We start from the raw sequence: 19,862 nt of genomic DNA on the forward strand, positions 1-19,862 counted from the left end.
TCATATCGGTCCGGAAATACCGCAGGCGACAGTTCATTCCACAGTTTAGCTGTGCGAGGCAGGAAGTTTGTAATATTTCGTGTATTTATATCTAAACGTACTTTGCCAATGTTACATTATCGTATCTTGGTACTCAACCAATATTTTCCATTAACACATGTATTTTTAGGCGAATTTATTTTTTTCTTGTTTGAGCTTTTCAGAGTAAATTATGTTCGCGTGGATTTAATTTTATCAGCATCAGAAAAAAATGTGTAATCTTTATTTCATTTCATTTCATTTATTTACTGCAATCCATGGTACATATAGGCAAAGATAGACATAACTCCGTAATAGATGGATACAGTCTAAGGAAAAAACGTGCCTCGAAAATCACGAAAATTTGATTCTCGATCAGATGGCGCCACTAGTTTTGGCCTACACTCGTATAGAGGGCGTTGACTGTTTCGTTTGTTATTTATAATTTTAACGCATACTGTGAAAGAACATGGGTCAAAATCATAAACAAATAATTAACGCAAATAAAAAAATCATTTATCCATATTTAAATACATTTTATCGTATTTTTATAAATATTTATTTTTAGTTTTAAAGTGTGTCGACAGATGGCAGTGAATTTACAGTGGTTACAAAATTTACTATGACAGTACCGCTCTAGTATAAATTACTCTATGATATAGGTGTTATAATCATTTTAATTGTAACAGCATGGACCCTGAATAGGGTATAGCAAGATAATCTTTATAATTATTATTCACAAACGAATTTTGGGCAATTACTGCTGACTCCATAATTACATTTAGTGACGTGATTTTTAACGTTTTTTCTTCTATTTCGTATCGTGTTTTTACGATTTTTAATATTTCCACCAGAAATTCTACCGCACCCTGAGCGAGATCAAGTCCGAAGTCGAGTCGGTGATCAAAACTGGCCGCAAGATGGCCGAAGACGAGGACGGACGCGAGCTGTCACCCCGCATCGACGCCCTAAAGGAACTGTACAACCGGCTCGGCGCACAAGTCACCGAGTCCAAGACTAGATTGGAAAATGCCTTGTTAACAGCCAGGGAGATACACAACGATCTAGGCGCTCTAGGGACTTGGTTGGACGGACTAGGTGCCGGCGTCGGCCGCCAGACCTTGGAGCTCGAAATGTCCCGCATGGAAGCCATTAAAGACAAACTGAACGCCAACCACCGCGAGTACGCCAAGAGCTGCGACCCCGCCAGCCTCGCCGAGTTGCGCGAACAGGTAGACGAAATCAACGCGCGGTGGGAGCGATTAAAAAAGCACGGAGTAACCAAAGATGAAAGCTCTCCTCAGAAATTCTTAGACGACGTCGCTCGAGAGCTAACCAGCCAAGCGACCCTAACAGATGCTAAATTACGCGCGTTGGATGGAGAACTACGCGCGCGCGCCAGCGATATTCGTGCGACGAACGATCCGGCCCTCGTTAAGCAATTGGATAAATTGATTTCCGACGTCGAGGTAAGTGTTTTGTGGCTTTTTTGTGGGGAATGCTTTATGCCAGCCCGTTTTTCGAAGTCCATCGTCTCGATCGTTTTTCTTTTTGCATTAATTTATATTCTACCTAATTGCTGAAGTCGGTTACAATCTGTGGAATTTCTGTAAGAGGTGCTCTTTTATAAGTGAGATAATCCGAATGAATCGGAACGATGGACCTCGGAAACTAGGCGTTCACATAACCGACCCTAATGTGTTCGTTTGCAAAGTTCGTGCGATCCGTGCCGCAAATAGCGCATAAAGGTCGGCTCACATCATCCATTGTACATTTCGTCCCCCCCAAACCCGGCAGGTGAGTGGTTCCATTATCGTTGCGCATTGTAAATTCGAGCTTGAAGCACCCGACCCGCGAGGCACGACTAGTGGAGTGGATTAACCGACTAAACCGTGGAGTCACTGTAAATAACGACACGGGGAGGTGTCGGGCTTGTCAGCGAGTTTAGCCGCCGGCTGTTGCAGGCGCCGCGCGGCTACGAGCGCGTGTCCGACACCGTGAAGCGGCGGCTCGAGTCCCCCGCCCCCGCCCCCGCCCCCGCCCCGCAGCCCAAGCGCTCGCGGATCCCCCTCGCGCTGCACAGCCCCGTCCCCGTGCGCAGGGAGCTTCAGCAGCGCGAGCGCGCCGTGTCCGCCCCCACCACCCCCGACCCTCCTCGCCGCGACAGCAGCACCTTCAACCTGCTCGCCGACAGCGACCTCTTCACGCAGATATCCCGAGGCAAAGTTGAAGTCGAGCGCCAGAAAGTCGACCGACCGAAAGCGGAACGACCGAAGCATGTCGTAGCGGTTCGGGAGCGCGAGATCGTCAAAGCCACTATTAGCCCGGTTGAACCGGAGTTAATACCCGGCGAGGAGGCTCTACACTTCGTCCCGCGGCGCGCCGAGGTAGTAGAGGTTGTGGACGATACGGTCGAACCGGCCGAGCGGTCGCACGAGAGACGCCCGTCCGTCGATCTTGGCACGGAGCCGAAAACGTTCGTCGTTGAGGTCAAAACTTTGGAGCACCGGATGAAACCGACTCTAGGTATCCTCAAGCGCCGGAGCGCCGATGATACACCCAAATCGGTCAAGATCAGTATGGCCGCCCCCGATGTTATACCTTCTTTGGAACCTCAGGAAGGAACGAACACCCCCCCTCCGACACCCATGGATGGCGCAGTGGTCCAGTGCCCGTTGATGTTCGATCTGAGCTTGAGGCAGCACGCGGCCCTCCTGAACCTTCGCAGGGATGAAGTCAACGAGTACCTGATCCTGGATGAAGTACCGAGAGAACAGCCGGCGTTGCCTGAACCTTCCGCTACCGGTGAGCTCGCCACGCATGTGCCTGAAACTACTCCTGAAGAAAAAGAGAGTGTGATCAAAGATGCCGACAAAGAAGAACCGGTCGAATCGCCCGAACGAGTGGCCACAGATGAGAAAGTCCATGAGATACCGCAGAAATCCCCTTCATCACCAGAGGAAGTTAATGAGATAGCAAAAGAGCAACCTGAAGTCCCACACCTTGAGGACAAATCTAGCGACGGCGCCGAAGAGGTCATTTACTCTGAAGTCGAAGACATGCCTCAGGTAGATATTATAGGGCCCGTTAGGTATTTTAAAATAACAATAAGACAATTTGGGATAATTCAAAACGTGTAAAATACACAATTGTATTATTATATTTCGAGGATTTGCAAATTCTTAAATTCATTGACAAAATTTTCCTATCCCAAGTGATCTTATTGCCGTCAATGCTAGATTTGATGCTTAAAATAGATGCCTTTGCAATTTTCATAGGTTCAGTATTAGTCCAAAATGTTTAAGGTGACTCAATTCTAGCATTGTCTTGTCTCTTGTGAGTGTTGGCAGCGTTTCAACCAGCTGTTCTTGCAGTCGGCGGCCCGAAATTCGGCGGAGCTGCCGTTGTGCACGTCCACGCCGCTGAAGGAGATGCAGATGGACGTGCAGCCCAAGAGGGAGAGGGACAGCAAGAGCCCCAGCCCGCGGCGGTCGCATATTCCGTTGAGCCGGGAGCGCCTCCGTCTGCATACTGAGCGATTGCAGGGATCGGAACCTGAGGTGAGTTACCGTAGGGCCTCTTGCACCGTTCACTAACCCGGGGTTAACCGGATAAACCTAGAGTTACCATGGTTACCGGTACAATTTGACACTGGGTTAACGGATTAACCGCTTAACCCCGGGTTAGTGATGCAAGCTGTGTGCTAAGTTTTGATCCTATGAGAGCAAGCCTGTTTTTTTTTTGATAGCCGAATCATATGGCCGTACCGGTGGCATCATAGATTTATGAATTAGAATGATTAATTATCATGAACAATATTGAACGCTAGAAAGTTAAATTCGATAAAACGTAACTTAATTGTACTAATTTTTTAACCGGGAATCGTAGCAAAGAAATAGATAAATTTGGCAAAGCACTTAGTCAGAAAAAACGCAGCAAATTTTTTAAAACGTTGGCTTGTAGGTTCGATCTCCCGATAATAATCTTGATTATTGTACCTTTTCTACTAACGATTTGGTTCGCCAGACTAGTGGTCTGTTTTGTGAGTGTGTATTATACCTATCCAACTAAAACACTAATGCCCCCGTGTGCCCCTAGTCGCCGCCATTGTCCCCCGTCTCCGCCGGCTCTCGCGGCTCGCCCCCGCTGTCCCCGCTGTCCCCGCTGGAGGGCACCGCCCCCGATAGTCTGCTGGGGGCGTTAGGAGCCGCCCCTGACGAGGAGCTTGAGGAGTATGAGGCGGCGGCGACTGCAGCTGCGAGAAGGATGGACGTCATGATGGTCACTGTGGGGGCTGTCGACGCGGAGAAGGACCCCGGCAAGCGGCTCGAGGTAAGTCTGACCCCTCTGTGGGGCACCGCCCCCGAAAATAAAGCCTGACCAGAAATATATGATCATTGTCAAGAGGGCGCTGTTATTCGCATGTAGGGTGACAGTTCAGTATAGTATGAAAAAATTAGTTCCAGTGAAATTCCGCAACATGGCGCGTGATCATATATTCCTGGTCAGGCTTTAACATGAGATTTGCCAAATGTGCTTTGCGTCTCACTCTCTCATTAAGCAAAAAGTGAGACAGAAATAGGTACAAATGTGATCAAATGACATATGGAATACCACCCTTAGTTCAGTGTCTTACTACACTAATAAAAGAAGTAAAAAAACCGGCCAAGTGCCAGTCGGACTAGCGCACCGAGGGTTCCGTACTTTTTAGTATTTGTTGTAACGGCAACAGAAATACATCATCTGTGAAAATTTCAACTGTCTAGCTATCACGGTTCATGAGATACAGCCTGGTGATAGACAGACAGACGGACAGCAGAGTCTTAGTAATAGGGTCCCGTTTTTACCCTTTGGGTACGTACGGAACCCTAAAATATTTGTAAGCAAATAAAACACAAAGCTTACGACCGTCGATGTTTCTGAAATTATATTTTCTACAGGAAATCTAAATTGTTGATCGTTGCTATTCAAATGGAAAAGATATTTTCGCCTCTCACTGACATTATTTGGTGAGAAAGATCATTTTAATAACAAAACTTCCGTGAGACACGGACATATTAAAGATATTAATAACGGGTCACTCACGTATTTTAAGTCGAAAAACGCTCGACATGTAAGCGATGGTTAATGGTGACCTTAATTTCTGTGACATACCTAAGTGCTCAATTATGTTTATTTATTTTATAGCTTAATAACGACCCATCCCTGCTGAATTTATTTTCTAAATAAATGTTCTGAATTTAACGATACTGCTGACTGTAATGCAATAATTTTGAATGTAATTTTGATTGTCACTGTTATTTTTCTTATTCAATTATTCATAATGTAAAAAACCGACAATCACAATATAAATTCCTAAGAATTCACTATGTGTAATTTTAAGTGCAATTGTATATTGTCAGATAAATAAATTATATCATATCATATCATGTTTCGGTACGGAGTGAAACATGTCGAGTGTTTTTCGACTTAAAATACGTTAGTGACCCGTTATTAACACGTTTAATCATCATTCGCTTGCCCTTATCCCATTCATTTGGGGTCGGCGCAGCATGTCTTTTTCTTCCATACCTCTCTCTCGCCCGTCATCTCATCACTCACTCGCACTCGTTTCATATCATCTCTCACACAGTCCATCCACCTTTTCCTCGGTTTTCCTCTCCCGATACTTCCCTCCACATTCATTCGTAATACCTTTCTCGTCACATGCCTTTCATCCCTCCGCATTACAAGTCCGTACCACGCTAGGCGATTCGCTCTTACTTTTTCTACTATAGGTGCAACTTTCAGGCTTCCTCTTATATACTCATTCCTTATCCTATCCATTCTTGTCACACCACACATCCATCTTAACATTCTCATTTCCGCCACATGCAATCTCTTTTCATCCGTCACCTTTAGGGCCCAACACTCTGACCCATACATGACGACAGGTCTTATGATGGTTTTATATATCTTACCCTGAGGCATTTGAGCGTCGCAAATGGTTCCCGTGTCCTGTCGCCATTTCATCCATCCTGTGCTAATCCGGTTTTTCACGTAACATGTTGAATAAGAAAGATAATAGATCCGTTTCCCTTAGATCCTGAAGCACCAGCTCGGCGCGCTGGCGCCGGAAGCGGCCGCGCTGATCTCGCGCGGCGACAGCCTGGTGTACGCGCGCCACGCGGCCAGCCCGCTGCTGGCGGAGTACGTGCGCACGCACTCCGACCGGCTGCGGAACAAGTGGGCGCAGGTCATGGCCGAGATCGAGGCCAAGAGGAACGTCGCCATCCGGGCTGAGGTACCTTCTAACTCATAATGAGTTAACCCAATGTCTAATCACTATTTTTTTTTTTAGTTTATTTAGAACACAAACAGTCACATATACAAATGAATTTGAAGTACAAATGTACTTAACATACCTAAGAAATAGACCAGACCCATTATCTTATCTTATCTTATCTCATCTCATCTCATCTTATCTTATCTTATCTTATCTTATCTTATCTCATCTTATCTTATCTTATCTCATCTTATCTCATCCCATCTTATCTAATCTTAATCAGCCGGGCTAGCACATGATTGGCGCGAAAGTATCTCGCCGCGACATAGACTACCCGTCCCCCTTTAATTCATACTGTTAGTAAAAGACGAGTAATCTATGTCGCGGCGAGATACTATCACGTCAATCATGTGCTCGGCCTACTGAGCACCTAATTGACCAGGCAAAATTAATAATGATGGCCTGCGATCAATTTTCAACAAGAACATATTATCTATACATATAAATATCTACCCTAAATAATGTAAGCTATCTTTTACGGGATGTTTCGTTTTCCCGAGAAACTTGAAAACGACCCCCAATGACGAAAGATCGTATTGTTCTCAAATTGCATTATGACCTTTCGGTTGTTAGTACTCTGTAAAAAAGTTTAGCAGTTAGATACTTCGGTATTGGAATTGGAAAACAATTACAAGCGGTTTTTCTCAAAAACCTTTTGACATAGACATCTCCAACCTCTAACGAACACTGAACACTGTGATCGAATCAAAACCGCAACTTGTGGAATCGTAACTTTAAATATAACGAATTAATACCTACTTGTCTTTTTCTCCAGGACAACATCAAAGAACTCAATACCCTCCTGGAAAGCCTGCAGCGCTGGCTGAAGCGCCTCGAAGGCGACATCAAAGCTGAGCGCGGCCTCGTGAAGGAGGAGTTCCTCGATCGGGAGGGCGATGTCGAACGAGTGTCGGAGCTGTGTCGAGCTCTACGGGCAGCTAGAGTCGGATATCCGGAGAGAGCTGTGGCGGACTTAGGACAAGCATGGACCAGAGCGAGACAGCTCTATGAGGCCACTCACAAACCAAAGCGGGACAAGAAGGGCAAGATCGTAAGTATAGTGTAAATCTTGGCAGGGTCGCCATGAAGTGATGGATGCAGACAGGCAGATGTGTAATCGGGCTCAGGATAGTAACTTATTTCTAAATATCATACCTACCCTAGTTCCTTTGTACGGTATTAATATAATAACCACGCTATTTACTGGATTCATGTCCCCAAAAACCTAGAAAACGACACCCGAGACTGAAGAGAAATGTCAAACTTTTCCTATTTGACAGGACGCAAGCGAAGCGCTATGTGGCGAGTACGTAACGCGCGCGAATCGGTGTCGTGAACGTGTCGCCGCCGTCGCGCGCTCACTGCAGGCGCCGCCGCTCGGCACGAGGGATTACGACGAGTTTCCTTTACAAGAGGACGCTTTAGCGGTTAGTACATACACTATTCTCTCCTGTGTGTTAGAGAAATAACCGTGGGATGATTTTGTCACTATTATTCACAACGACGGGACTTAATCGCGTAAACTAAGTTTTAACGCCGTCCTCGAAACGTCGGAGGTAAATTTAATTTACGCGATTAAGTCCCGTCGTTGTGAATAATAATGAGTAAAAATCGTGAAAGTTTAAATCAGTGATTTTGTCATTTTGTCCCATTTAAAAAAAATACCGTTTAGACGCATGTTTTTACTTGTCTGTAACAGAAAGTGAAGTCGTCCATCTCAGAACTGGAGGCCGTGGTGGCTGAAACTGAGAGCGTGTTCACTTCGCTCAACCAGCAACCGAGCGACAACGCTCAAGCGACACGAGTGCGACGCAAACTACAAACCGAGTGGACAGCGCTTAAGGACAACTACAAAGAGCGCCGCGAGAGGTTTGCAACATATGTCGCTTATATCACATTTCCCACCCCTCTCAAGGTCCAAAACTTCCGTGAGACACAGACATATTAAATATATTAATAACGGGTCACTCACGCATTTTAAGTCGAAAAACGCTCGACATGTTTCACTCGAGCGTTTTTCGATTTAAAATACGCGAGTGACCCGTTGTTAATATATTTAATACCTCTCAAGGTCCGTTAAAATTTTATACTCAATCAGCAAATACCACCATTCCTCGTCACGATAATAATGTACTATTAGTTAAATTTTTCTGATACGACCCCGGAAACCTAGAAAATTACAACTCTTTCTCAACAATTTGTATATGTTGCTGTTTAGTAGTAGTAGTAGCAGTAGCAGTAGCAGTAGCAGTAGCAGTAGCAGTAGCAGTAGCAGTAGCAGTAGCAGTAGCAGTAGCAGTAGCAGTAGCAGTAGCAGTAGCAGTAGCAGTAGCAGTAGCAGTAGCAGTAGCAGTAGCAGTAGCAGTAGCAGTAGCAGTAGCAGTAGTAGTAGTAATCACTTTATTGTACAAAACATAGGTTTACAAAAATAAATTACAGTAATGGAAGAACAAAGGCAAACTTATCCCTATAAGGAATCTCTTCCAGCTAACCTTCGAGTAGATGAGTGGAAAACTATAGCCAGGTCAGATAGACAAACTTACAGGATGTACAAATTAATATTTAAAAAAGTAAACTATTTAATATATTGTCTACACATAAAATAAAGCAACATACATACATACATACAATACTAAATATATATGTTTAGGTTTATGGTTCTGAAGCTTTTTTGTTAGGTTATAATAATATGCTTATACCTTGTAGATGGACTCGCTGCCAAGCAGAATGGGCAGCTTTATACGCGGCGCTAGAAGCGTGCGGAGCCTGGTTAGACAACGCCGAGCGCTCATTGCAGCAGGCCCGGAGTAGTCAAGAACCTCTCAAGGATTTGAAGCAGAAGCTGAGAGATCTTGAACAGCAGGTATGATTTTTTGGTAACGGCTTGGCAACTTATTCCAGGAATTGGCGTGGGTACTAGTTTTTACGAAAGCGACTGCCATCTGAGCTTCCAACCCAGAGGGCAAACTGGGCCTTATTGGGTTTAGTCCGGTTTCCTCGCGATGTTTTCCTTCACCGAAAAGCGACTGGTAAATATCAAATAATATTTCGTACATAAGTTTCGAAAAACTCATTGGTTCGTACCAATGAGTTTTTCGGCCGGCTCGTGCCAGGGTTTGAACCCGCGACCTCCGGATTGCAAGTCGCAAGCTCTTACCGCTAGGCCACCAGCACTTCAAAATAGTAAATTATGATATCATTTTTAGGGTTCCGTACCCAAAGGGTAAAAACAGAACCCTATTACTAAGACTCCGCTGTCCGTCTGTCTGTCACCAGGCTGTATCTCATGAGTCGTGATAGCTAGACAGTTAAAATTTTCACAGATGATGTATTTCTGTTGCCGCTATAACAACAAATACTAAAAAGTACGGAACCCTCGGTGCGCAAGTCCGACTCGCAGGTTTTTTATCACCAGATTAGAATGTTATAAAGGTACAATACAAGTTTTATCGCGAACATTGATGCGATTGAAACAGCACATTTTTTGATCGGTGTTGTCGGTTTACATGTATAAGTTTTATGAAAAATGAAAAAAAAAAAAAAAAAAATATTTCAGGCAACTAGTGGCCCATAAAAAAATACCTTAACCCATTCATGGCCATGAACCGCCGAGCGTACATCCACCATACAAACCGTTTTTAGCTAAAACGTATGACTCAGCTTATGAGTCTCAAGCCTGGCGCGCAATACATCGCCGCTTATGAAGCCGGCCAGTTGAACAACATTATGCAACATTTTTACTAACCACCTCTTTTTCTGTGCCTATCAACAAAAGAAAACTAATTATTGCAGTTTGTGGGAATGAACATTTTTACTCTCTACAAGCTTTTACTGTCAGACCAAGCTAAGTTGGCAGCGAAGTTAAACGTCATAATTTCATAGAAGATTGACGTTTAAAACTTGCCGTGTTTGTAAACTAATTGTATTTGGGGTTGTTACAATTGTCTCAATAAGTATTAGCTATATACGTGAGGGGAAACTTAGACTCCTTTAAAACGAGAGAGATGGGTTCTAATTACAACACCCGTAACGCTAAGAAACTTGTAGGAATTAGTAGGAAAATAAAAAAATCTAATAAATTAACTCACGTAATGGGACCAATTGGTAAACGCCATTATATTAATATTAGTAGCAATACAGCACTTAAAATGTATTATAGTACTTACTTTCTAATCTGCCGTAGAAACCACGAAGATATTTAAGTAAACTCGTAAATATTTGTCACACACTATTATGATAATACAATACCTTTTAAACAGATGAGCATATTACCTCTAGCTATACTGATTTAAGCTAACACGATTTTCACTCATATTTTACGTCTAGAAAAGGCAGACTGCGTTCCGATTTCAATTCATATGTGAATTTTACCTTAGGACGAATGGAATTGAGATACCGGAGTAATTGCTCCACTTCGTCTTCCACTTTTTGGATGTCGTGAGTGTTGTGTGTAGGCAAAGTGACAACCCTAGCGTACAAGTTAATAATCAAGATCAAGTGCGGGTAGTTCGCAAAACCCGCACGGCAAGAAGATGTTGATACAATTCCTCGCCAGTCTGCCTGTGACCACGAACGTAACGTCACGTTCGAAACGTCAGGCCATAAATAAACGTAAGTTTGCACGCGATTAAGTCCCGTATTAGTTTTAAATTACCTCTAGTTTGTATGTATATATTGAAAATTTGTAATTTTTCAAAGAAATACCCAAAATATTTCCAAAAGCGTACAGACATGTGTTCACTTAACCTAAGAACACAATACAAAGATATCTTACATCAGCCACGATGTATGACAGATATATACAGAAAAAATGCTTATAACATGAGTATAAAAATCTATAATAATTTACCTGTTCAAATAAAATCACTTGAAGACAATAAGTTTAACACAACTCTAAGGAAATGGCTTCTTGATCACTGCTTCTACAACATTTGTGATTATATTGCCTATAAAGAGTAAAATGATGATTTCACTAATTGGACATAATGTTTAATTTTCTGTTGTTAGTTCTTTATATTTTTAGCCTAATGTATTATCCTTAAAGTTAAATTAAAATAATGTATGCTTGCAAAATTAACTCCTGTACCTTATAGTTTTTTATTTGTATGGTTTAATTTATTATTAACGATGTGTAAATTTGCATGCTGTTTAAACAGCTGAAGAAGGTGAAACGATTGTATGTAATGTACATTTAACCTAAGACAATTATTGTACCCTATTTTCTGCAAATAAAATTATTTCTATTTCTATTTCTACCTATTAGTTAGTGGTGAATGTTTTAACCGCCTCGTTTTATATTGAAACGAAAAAAAGGATCTTAACATGATTGTTAGTAGGTAATTGCCTAATATACAATACAACGATCGCCAAATATTGACATCCGTTACGTCATTATGACGTATAAATGACGTCGTTATGAAGTCATTATGACGTCACTGACGTCACTGGCGTCACTGCTACCTGGGGACATTCAATGGGAGAAAATCCTCGTTGCCTTACCCCTCATACAAAACAAAATATTATTATACTACGGTTTGGTCCCCACAAAATGTTGCTTACCATCATCCAAACAGTAATCGGTTGTAAAATGGTACAATATCAAACAGCTTTAACATGAAAAAAAGCTTTAAAACCAGCCAATAAAGGTTATTTTAGCCTGCTACGGAAACTTTTGTAGTTTTTACAAGTAGCGCCAGGCCACGGTGACCCATACCTTGAGCCATGTCAATAACTTCTAAAATAAGTATATACCTATGTATTTGGTATCTTTTAAATGTGGATTTTTCTGTTTGCTTGCAACACGCATGTATCTAGAAATTCAGTATATTTACTATATTGCAATTTGCACTGATAGTAGACCAAACTTGAATATTCTAGATCCTGTTTTCATTAAAAAAAAAAATATTTATAATTTTTTTGTCCTAATATACCTCATAAAAATTGATACTTACGTAGTTACGTCAAATTACGTTTCGTTTATGTTTTAAACAGGATTTATTTATGACTCACATGCGAGTCACTGGCCCTTCGGAACTGTTTGAGCATGACACATAAGCTGAGTCGCTGGCCCTGAATGGGTTAAAATTAGAATATACATATTATAAAAATATATTTTCACACTAAACTTGGGGCTCCTTGAGCTAGACCTCGGGACACCCAATGATGAAACGCCATTAAAAAATAAAATAAAAACTATTGAATTGAACCTTCTCACTTCATTTACGTGACTATTTAGGTAGAACAGTCGGACAACCGGTATACGAAAGCATTTTTGTCCAAGCTGAAACGGACGCGCTTCGTGCTTGTATAGGGCGCCTACCGGGCGTCTAAATAATAAGTCCGTTGTAGACACGCTATGTATTATTTTATTGTCTTAAGTACAGTCGCCATCAGATATATCGGAGCGGCCAAGGTGCTCAAAAATATCTGAACACGCACTCTAACGCCTTGACAATAGAGGTGTGTTCAGATATTTGTGAAAGCCTCGGCCGCTCCGATATATCTGATGGCGACTGTACAGTTACAAGCGGGAAGAAAGCTCAGGCACAAGAACATAGAAACACATATTACAGTCAGAAGAAAGGAACACGAAAGACATTGGCGTGTAAACTTTACTAATGTATGTTTACAAATAAAAAATCTGAATCTGAATAACATAAAAATAATAAAATAGGCGTAAGCACTGCACTCGCGTTTAAAGCGGATCGGTAGCAGAAAAGAAGCGTGCAATCGCCGTCGCGGATGGGATCGCACTGCCGGAGCGGCGCGAGCGCCGGCCGCTGTATACGTATTCCAAACCGGTCGCGAGTCGCGGAGTCGGTTCTGCTATTCTCAACTGTTCGCGCAGCGAGGCTAGTTGACCGACTCCGGTGGTCCGCCACACTTGCTCGATCAACTATTTGTTGCTTTATATGACAGATGACAGCACGAGCGAGCGCCGTGTCGGCCGCGCGTGCCGGCGGGCGCGCCGTGCTGGGCGCGTGCGGCGGCGCGCTGGCGCGGGGCGTGCAGGACCAGCTCGAGCAGCTGCTGGCGAGGTGGCTCAAGGCGGCCGCTGACCTGCAAGCGCTGCAGCACAAGTGAGTCTATAGTCTATACTAACGCGCGCTGTGTCGGCCGCACGTGCTGGGCGCGTGCGGCGGCGCGCTGGCGCGGGGCGTGCAGGACCAGCTCGAGCAGCTGCTGGCGAGGTGGCTCAAGGCGGCCGCTGACCTGCAAGCGCTGCAGCACAAGTGAGTCTATAGTCTATACTAACGCGCGCTGTGTCGGCCGCACGTGCTGGGCGCGTGCGGCGGCGCGCTGGCGCGGGGCGTGCAGGACCAGCTCGAGCAGCTGCTGGCGAGGTGGCTCAAGGCGGCCGCTGACCTGCAAGCGCTGCAGCACAAGTGAGTCTATAGTCTATACTAACGCGCGCTGTGTCGGCCGCACGTGCTGGGCGCGTGCGGCGGCGCGCTGGCGCGGGGCGTGCAGGACCAGCTCGAGCAGCTGCTGGCGAGGTGGCTCAAGGCGGCCGCTGACCTGCAAGCGCTGCAGCACAAGTGAGTCTATAGTCTATACTAACGCGCGCTGTGTCGGCCGCACGTGCTGGGCGCGTGCGGCGGCGCGCTGGCGCGGGGCGTGCAGGACCAGCTCGAGCAGCTGCTGGCGAGGTGGCTCAAGGCGGCCGCTGACCTGCAAGCGCTGCAGCACAAGTGAGTCTATAGTCTATACTAACGCGCGCTGTGTCGGCCGCACGTGCTGGGCGCGTGCGGCGGCGCGCTGGCGCGGGGCGTGCAGGACCAGCTCGAGCAGCTGCTGGCGAGGTGGCTCAAGGCGGCCGCTGACCTGCAAGCGCTGCAGCACAAGTGAGTCTATAGTCTATACTAACGCGCGCTGTGTCGGCCGCACGTGCTGGGCGCGTGCGGCGGCGCGCTGGCGCGGGGCGTGCAGGACCAGCTCGAGCAGCTGCTGGCGAGGTGGCTCAAGGCGGCCGCTGACCTGCAAGCGCTGCAGCACAAGTGAGTCTATAGTCTATACTAACGCGCGCTGTGTCGGCCGCACGTGCTGGGCGCGTGCGGCGGCGCGCTGGCGCGGGGCGTGCAGGACCAGCTCGAGCAGCTGCTGGCGAGGTGGCTCAAGGCGGCCGCTGACCTGCAAGCGCTGCAGCACAAGTGAGTCTATAGTCTATACTAACGCGCGCTGTGTCGGCCGCACGTGCTGGGCGCGTGCGGCGGCGCGCTGGCGCGGGGCGTGCAGGACCAGCTCGAGCAGCTGCTGGCGAGGTGGCTCAAGGCGGCCGCTGACCTGCAAGCGCTGCAGCACAAGTGAGTCTATAGTCTATACTAACGCGCGCTGTGTCGGCCGCACGTGCTGGGCGCGTGCGGCGGCGCGCTGGCGCGGGGCGTGCAGGACCAGCTCGAGCAGCTGCTGGCGAGGTGGCTCAAGGCCGCCGCTGACCTGCAAGCGCTGCAGCACAAGTGAGTCTATAGTCTATACTAACGCGCGCTGTGTCGGCCGCACGTGCTGGGCGCGTGCGGCGGCGCGCTGGCGCGGGGCGTGCAGGACCAGCTCGAGCAGCTGCTGGCGAGGTGGCTCAAGGCCGCCGCTGACCTGCAAGCGCTGCAGCACAAGTGAGTCTATAGTCTATACTAACGCGCGCTGTGTCGGCCGCACGTGCTGGGCGCGTGCGGCGGCGCGCTGGCGCGGGGCGTGCAGGACCAGCTCGAGCAGCTGCTGGCGAGGTGGCTCAAGGCGGCCGCTGACCTGCAAGCGCTGCAGCACAAGTGAGTCTATAGTCTATACTAACGCGCGCTGTGTCGGCCGCACGTGCTGGGCGCGTGCGGCGGCGCGCTGGCGCGGGGCGTGCAGGACCAGCTCGAGCAGCTGCTGGCGAGGTGGCTCAAGGCCGCCGCTGACCTGCAAGCGCTGCAGCACAAGTGAGTCTATAGTCTATACTAACGCGCGCTGTGTCGGCCGCACGTGCTGGGCGCGTGCGGCGGCGCGCTGGCGCGGGGCGTGCAGGACCAGCTCGAGCAGCTGCTGGCGAGGTGGCTCAAGGCCGCCGCTGACCTGCAAGCGCTGCAGCACAAGTGAGTCTATAGTCTATACTAACGCGCGCTGTGTCGGCCGCACGTGCTGGGCGCGTGCGGCGGCGCGCTGGCGCGGGGCGTGCAGGACCAGCTCGAGCAGCTGCTGGCGAGGTGGCTCAAGGCCGCCGCTGATCTGCAAGCGCTGCAGCACAAGTGAGTCTATAGTCTATACTAACGCGCGCTGTGTCGGCCGCACGTGCTGGGCGCGTGCGGCGGCGCGCTGGCGCGGGGCGTGCAGGACCAGCTCGAGCAGCTGCTGGCGAGGTGGCTCAAGGCCGCCGCTGACCTGCAAGCGCTGCAGCACAAGTGAGTCTATAGTCTATACTAACGCGCGCTGTGTCGGCCGCACGTGCTGGGCGCGTGCGGCGGCGCGCTGGCGCGGGGCGTGCAGGACCAGCTCGAGCAGCTGCTGGCGAGGTGGCTCAAGGCCGCCGCTGACCTGCAAGCGCTGCAGCACAAGTGAGTCTATAGTCTATACTAACGCGCGCTGTGTCGGCCGCACGTGCTGGGCGCGTGCGGCGGCGCGCTGGCGCGGGGCGTGCAGGACCAGCTCGAGCAGCTGCTGGCGAGGTGGCTCAAGGCCGCCGCTGACCTGCAAGCGCTGCAGCACAAGTGAGTCTATAGTCTATACTAACGCGCGCTGTGTCGGCCGCACGTGCTGGGCGCGTGCGGCGGCGCGCTGGCGCGGGGCGTGCAGGACCAGCTCGAGCAGCTGCTGGCGAGGTGGCTCAAGGCGGCCGCTGACCTGCAAGCGCTGCAGCACAAGTGAGTCTATAGTCTATACTAACGCGCGCTGTGTCGGCCGCACGTGCTGGGCGCGTGCGGCGGCGCGCTGGCGCGGGGCGTGCAGGACCAGCTCGAGCAGCTGCTGGCGAGGTGGCTCAAGGCCGCCGCTGACCTGCAAGCGCTGCAGCACAAGTGAGTCTATAGTCTATACTAACGCGCGCTGTGTCGGCCGCACGTGCTGGGCGCGTGCGGCGGCGCGCTGGCGCGGGGCGTGCAGGACCAGCTCGAGCAGCTGCTGGCGAGGTGGCTCAAGGCCGCCGCTGACCTGCAAGCGCTGCAGCACAAGTGAGTCTATAGTCTATACTAACGCGCGCTGTGTCGGCCGCACGTGCTGGGCGCGTGCGGCGGCGCGCTGGCGCGGGGCGTGCAGGACCAGCTCGAGCAGCTGCTGGCGAGGTGGCTCAAGGCGGCCGCTGACCTGCAAGCGCTGCAGCACAAGTGAGTCTATAGTCTATACTAACGCGCGCTGTGTCGGCCGCACGTGCTGGGCGCGTGCGGCGGCGCGCTGGCGCGGGGCGTGCAGGACCAGCTCGAGCAGCTGCTGGCGAGGTGGCTCAAGGCCGCCGCTGACCTGCAAGCGCTGCAGCACAAGTGAGTCTATAGTCTATACTAACGCGCGCTGTGTCGGCCGCACGTGCTGGGCGCGTGCGGCGGCGCGCTGGCGCGGGGCGTGCAGGACCAGCTCGAGCAGCTGCTGGCGAGGTGGCTCAAGGCCGCCGCTGATCTGCAAGCGCTGCAGCACAAGTGAGTCTATAGTCTATACTAACGCGCGCTGTGTCGGCCGCACGTGCTGGGCGCGTGCGGCGGCGCGCTGGCGCGGGGCGTGCAGGACCAGCTCGAGCAGCTGCTGGCGAGGTGGCTCAAGGCCGCCGCTGACCTGCAAGCGCTGCAGCACAAGTGAGTCTATAGTCTATACTAACGCGCGCTGTGTCGGCCGCACGTGCTGGGCGCGTGCGGCGGCGCGCTGGCGCGGGGCGTGCAGGACCAGCTCGAGCAGCTGCTGGCGAGGTGGCTCAAGGCCGCCGCTGACCTGCAAGCGCTGCAGCACAAGTGAGTCTATAGTCTATACTAACGCGCGCTGTGTCGGCCGCACGTGCTGGGCGCGTGCGGCGGCGCGCTGGCGCGGGGCGTGCAGGACCAGCTCGAGCAGCTGCTGGCGAGGTGGCTCAAGGCCGCCGCTGACCTGCAAGCGCTGCAGCACAAGTGAGTCTATAGTCTATACTAACGCGCGCTGTGTCGGCCGCACGTGCTGGGCGCGTGCGGCGGCGCGCTGGCGCGGGGCGTGCAGGACCAGCTCGAGCAGCTGCTGGCGAGGTGGCTCAAGGCCGCCGCTGACCTGCAAGCGCTGCAGCACAAGTGAGTCTATAGTCTATACTAACGCGCGCTGTGTCGGCCGCACGTGCTGGGCGCGTGCGGCGGCGCGCTGGCGCGGGGCGTGCAGGACCAGCTCGAGCAGCTGCTGGCGAGGTGGCTCAAGGCCGCCGCTGACCTGCAAGCGCTGCAGCACAAGTGAGTCTATAGTCTATACTAACGCGCGCTGTGTCGGCCGCACGTGCTGGGCGCGTGCGGCGGCGCGCTGGCGCGGGGCGTGCAGGACCAGCTCGAGCAGCTGCTGGCGAGGTGGCTCAAGGCGGCCGCTGACCTGCAAGCGCTGCAGCACAAGTGAGTCTATAGTCTATACTAACGCGCGCTGTGTCGGCCGCACGTGCTGGGCGCGTGCGGCGGCGCGCTGGCGCGGGGCGTGCAGGACCAGCTCGAGCAGCTGCTGGCGAGGTGGCTCAAGGCGGCCGCTGACCTGCAAGCGCTGCAGCACAAGTGAGTCTATAGTCTATACTAACGCGCGCTGTGTCGGCCGCACGTGCTGGGCGCGTGCGGCGGCGCGCTGGCGCGGGGCGTGCAGGACCAGCTCGAGCAGCTGCTGGCGAGGTGGCTCAAGGCGGCCGCTGACCTGCAAGCGCTGCAGCACAAGTGAGTCTATAGTCTATACTAACGCGCGCTGTGTCGGCCGCACGTGCTGGGCGCGTGCGGCGGCGCGCTGGCGCGGGGCGTGCAGGACCAGCTCGAGCAGCTGCTGGCGAGGTGGCTCAAGGCGGCCGCTGACCTGCAAGCGCTGCAGCACAAGTGAGTCTATAGTCTATACTAACGCGCGCTGTGTCGGCCGCACGTGCTGGGCGCGTGCGGCGGCGCGCTGGCGCGGGGCGTGCAGGACCAGCTCGAGCAGCTGCTGGCGAGGTGGCTCAAGGCGGCCGCTGACCTGCAAGCGCTGCAGCACAAGTGAGTCTATAGTCTATACTAACGCGCGCTGTGTCGGCCGCACGTGCTGGGCGCGTGCGGCGGCGCGCTGGCGCGGGGCGTGCAGGACCAGCTCGAGCAGCTGCTGGCGAGGTGGCTCAAGGCGGCCGCTGACCTGCAAGCGCTGCAGCACAAGTGAGTCTATAGTCTATACTAACGCGCGCTGTGTCGGCCGCACGTGCTGGGCGCGTGCGGCGGCGCGCTGGCGCGGGGCGTGCAGGACCAGCTCGAGCAGCTGCTGGCGAGGTGGCTCAAGGCGGCCGCTGACCTGCAAGCGCTGCAGCACAAGTGAGTCTATAGTCTATACTAACGCGCGCTGTGTCGGCCGCACGTGCTGGGCGCGTGCGGCGGCGCGCTGGCGCGGGGCGTGCAGGACCAGCTCGAGCAGCTGCTGGCGAGGTGGCTCAAGGCGGCCGCTGACCTGCAAGCGCTGCAGCACAAGTGAGTCTATAGTCTATACTAACGCGCGCTGTGTCGGCCGCACGTGCTGGGCGCGTGCGGCGGCGCGCTGGCGCGGGGCGTGCAGGACCAGCTCGAGCAGCTGCTGGCGAGGTGGCTCAAGGCGGCCGCTGACCTGCAAGCGCTGCAGCACAAGTGAGTCTATAGTCTATACTAACGCGCGCTGTGTCGGCCGCACGTGCTGGGCGCGTGCGGCGGCGCGCTGGCGCGGGGCGTGCAGGACCAGCTCGAGCAGCTGCTGGCGAGGTGGCTCAAGGCGGCCGCTGACCTGCAAGCGCTGCAGCACAAGTGAGTCTATAGTCTATACTAACGCGCGCTGTGTCGGCCGCACGTGCTGGGCGCGTGCGGCGGCGCGCTGGCGCGGGGCGTGCAGGACCAGCTCGAGCAGCTGCTGGCGAGGTGGCTCAAGGCGGCCGCTGACCTGCAAGCGCTGCAGCACAAGTGAGTCTATAGTCTATACTAACGCGCGCTGTGTCGGCCGCACGTGCTGGGCGCGTGCGGCGGCGCGCTGGCGCGGGGCGTGCAGGACCAGCTCGAGCAGCTGCTGGCGAGGTGGCTCAAGGCGGCCGCTGACCTGCAAGCGCTGCAGCACAAGTGAGTCTATAGTCTATACTAACGCGCGCTGTGTCGGCCGCACGTGCTGGGCGCGTGCGGCGGCGCGCTGGCGCGGGGCGTGCAGGACCAGCTCGAGCAGCTGCTGGCGAGGTGGCTCAAGGCGGCCGCTGACCTGCAAGCGCTGCAGCACAAGTGAGTCTATAGTCTATACTAACGCGCGCTGTGTCGGCCGCACGTGCTGGGCGCGTGCGGCGGCGCGCTGGCGCGGGGCGTGCAGGACCAGCTCGAGCAGCTGCTGGCGAGGTGGCTCAAGGCGGCCGCTGACCTGCAAGCGCTGCAGCACAAGTGAGTCTATAGTC

At 51.6% G+C, this 19,862-nt stretch overlaps 1 protein-coding gene across 1 annotated transcript in view; it reads left to right on the forward strand.

Annotated features, from left to right (window-relative positions):
- The window catches only part of LOC134748000 (uncharacterized), a 448,054-nt gene that overhangs the window by 82,903 nt on the left and 345,289 nt on the right, over positions 1 to 19,862 (forward strand). Inside the window, exons 24-34 of the mRNA XM_063682700.1 lie at positions 873 to 1,487; positions 1,983 to 3,086; positions 3,393 to 3,578; positions 4,117 to 4,350; positions 6,101 to 6,301; positions 7,119 to 7,394; positions 7,624 to 7,770; positions 8,043 to 8,212; positions 9,050 to 9,206; positions 13,262 to 13,422; positions 13,544 to 19,848. Of these exons, the coding sequence (XP_063538770.1) occupies positions 873 to 1,487; positions 1,983 to 3,086; positions 3,393 to 3,578; positions 4,117 to 4,350; positions 6,101 to 6,301; positions 7,119 to 7,394; positions 7,624 to 7,770; positions 8,043 to 8,212; positions 9,050 to 9,206; positions 13,262 to 13,422; positions 13,544 to 19,848 (9,556 nt within the window). The remainder of the gene's footprint in view (positions 1 to 872; positions 1,488 to 1,982; positions 3,087 to 3,392; positions 3,579 to 4,116; positions 4,351 to 6,100; positions 6,302 to 7,118; positions 7,395 to 7,623; positions 7,771 to 8,042; positions 8,213 to 9,049; positions 9,207 to 13,261; positions 13,423 to 13,543; positions 19,849 to 19,862) is intronic.

Source organism: Cydia strobilella, chromosome 1, assembly GCF_947568885.1.
Source record: "Cydia strobilella chromosome 1, ilCydStro3.1, whole genome shotgun sequence".
Classification (NCBI taxonomy): Eukaryota; Metazoa; Arthropoda; class Insecta; order Lepidoptera; family Tortricidae; genus Cydia; species Cydia strobilella.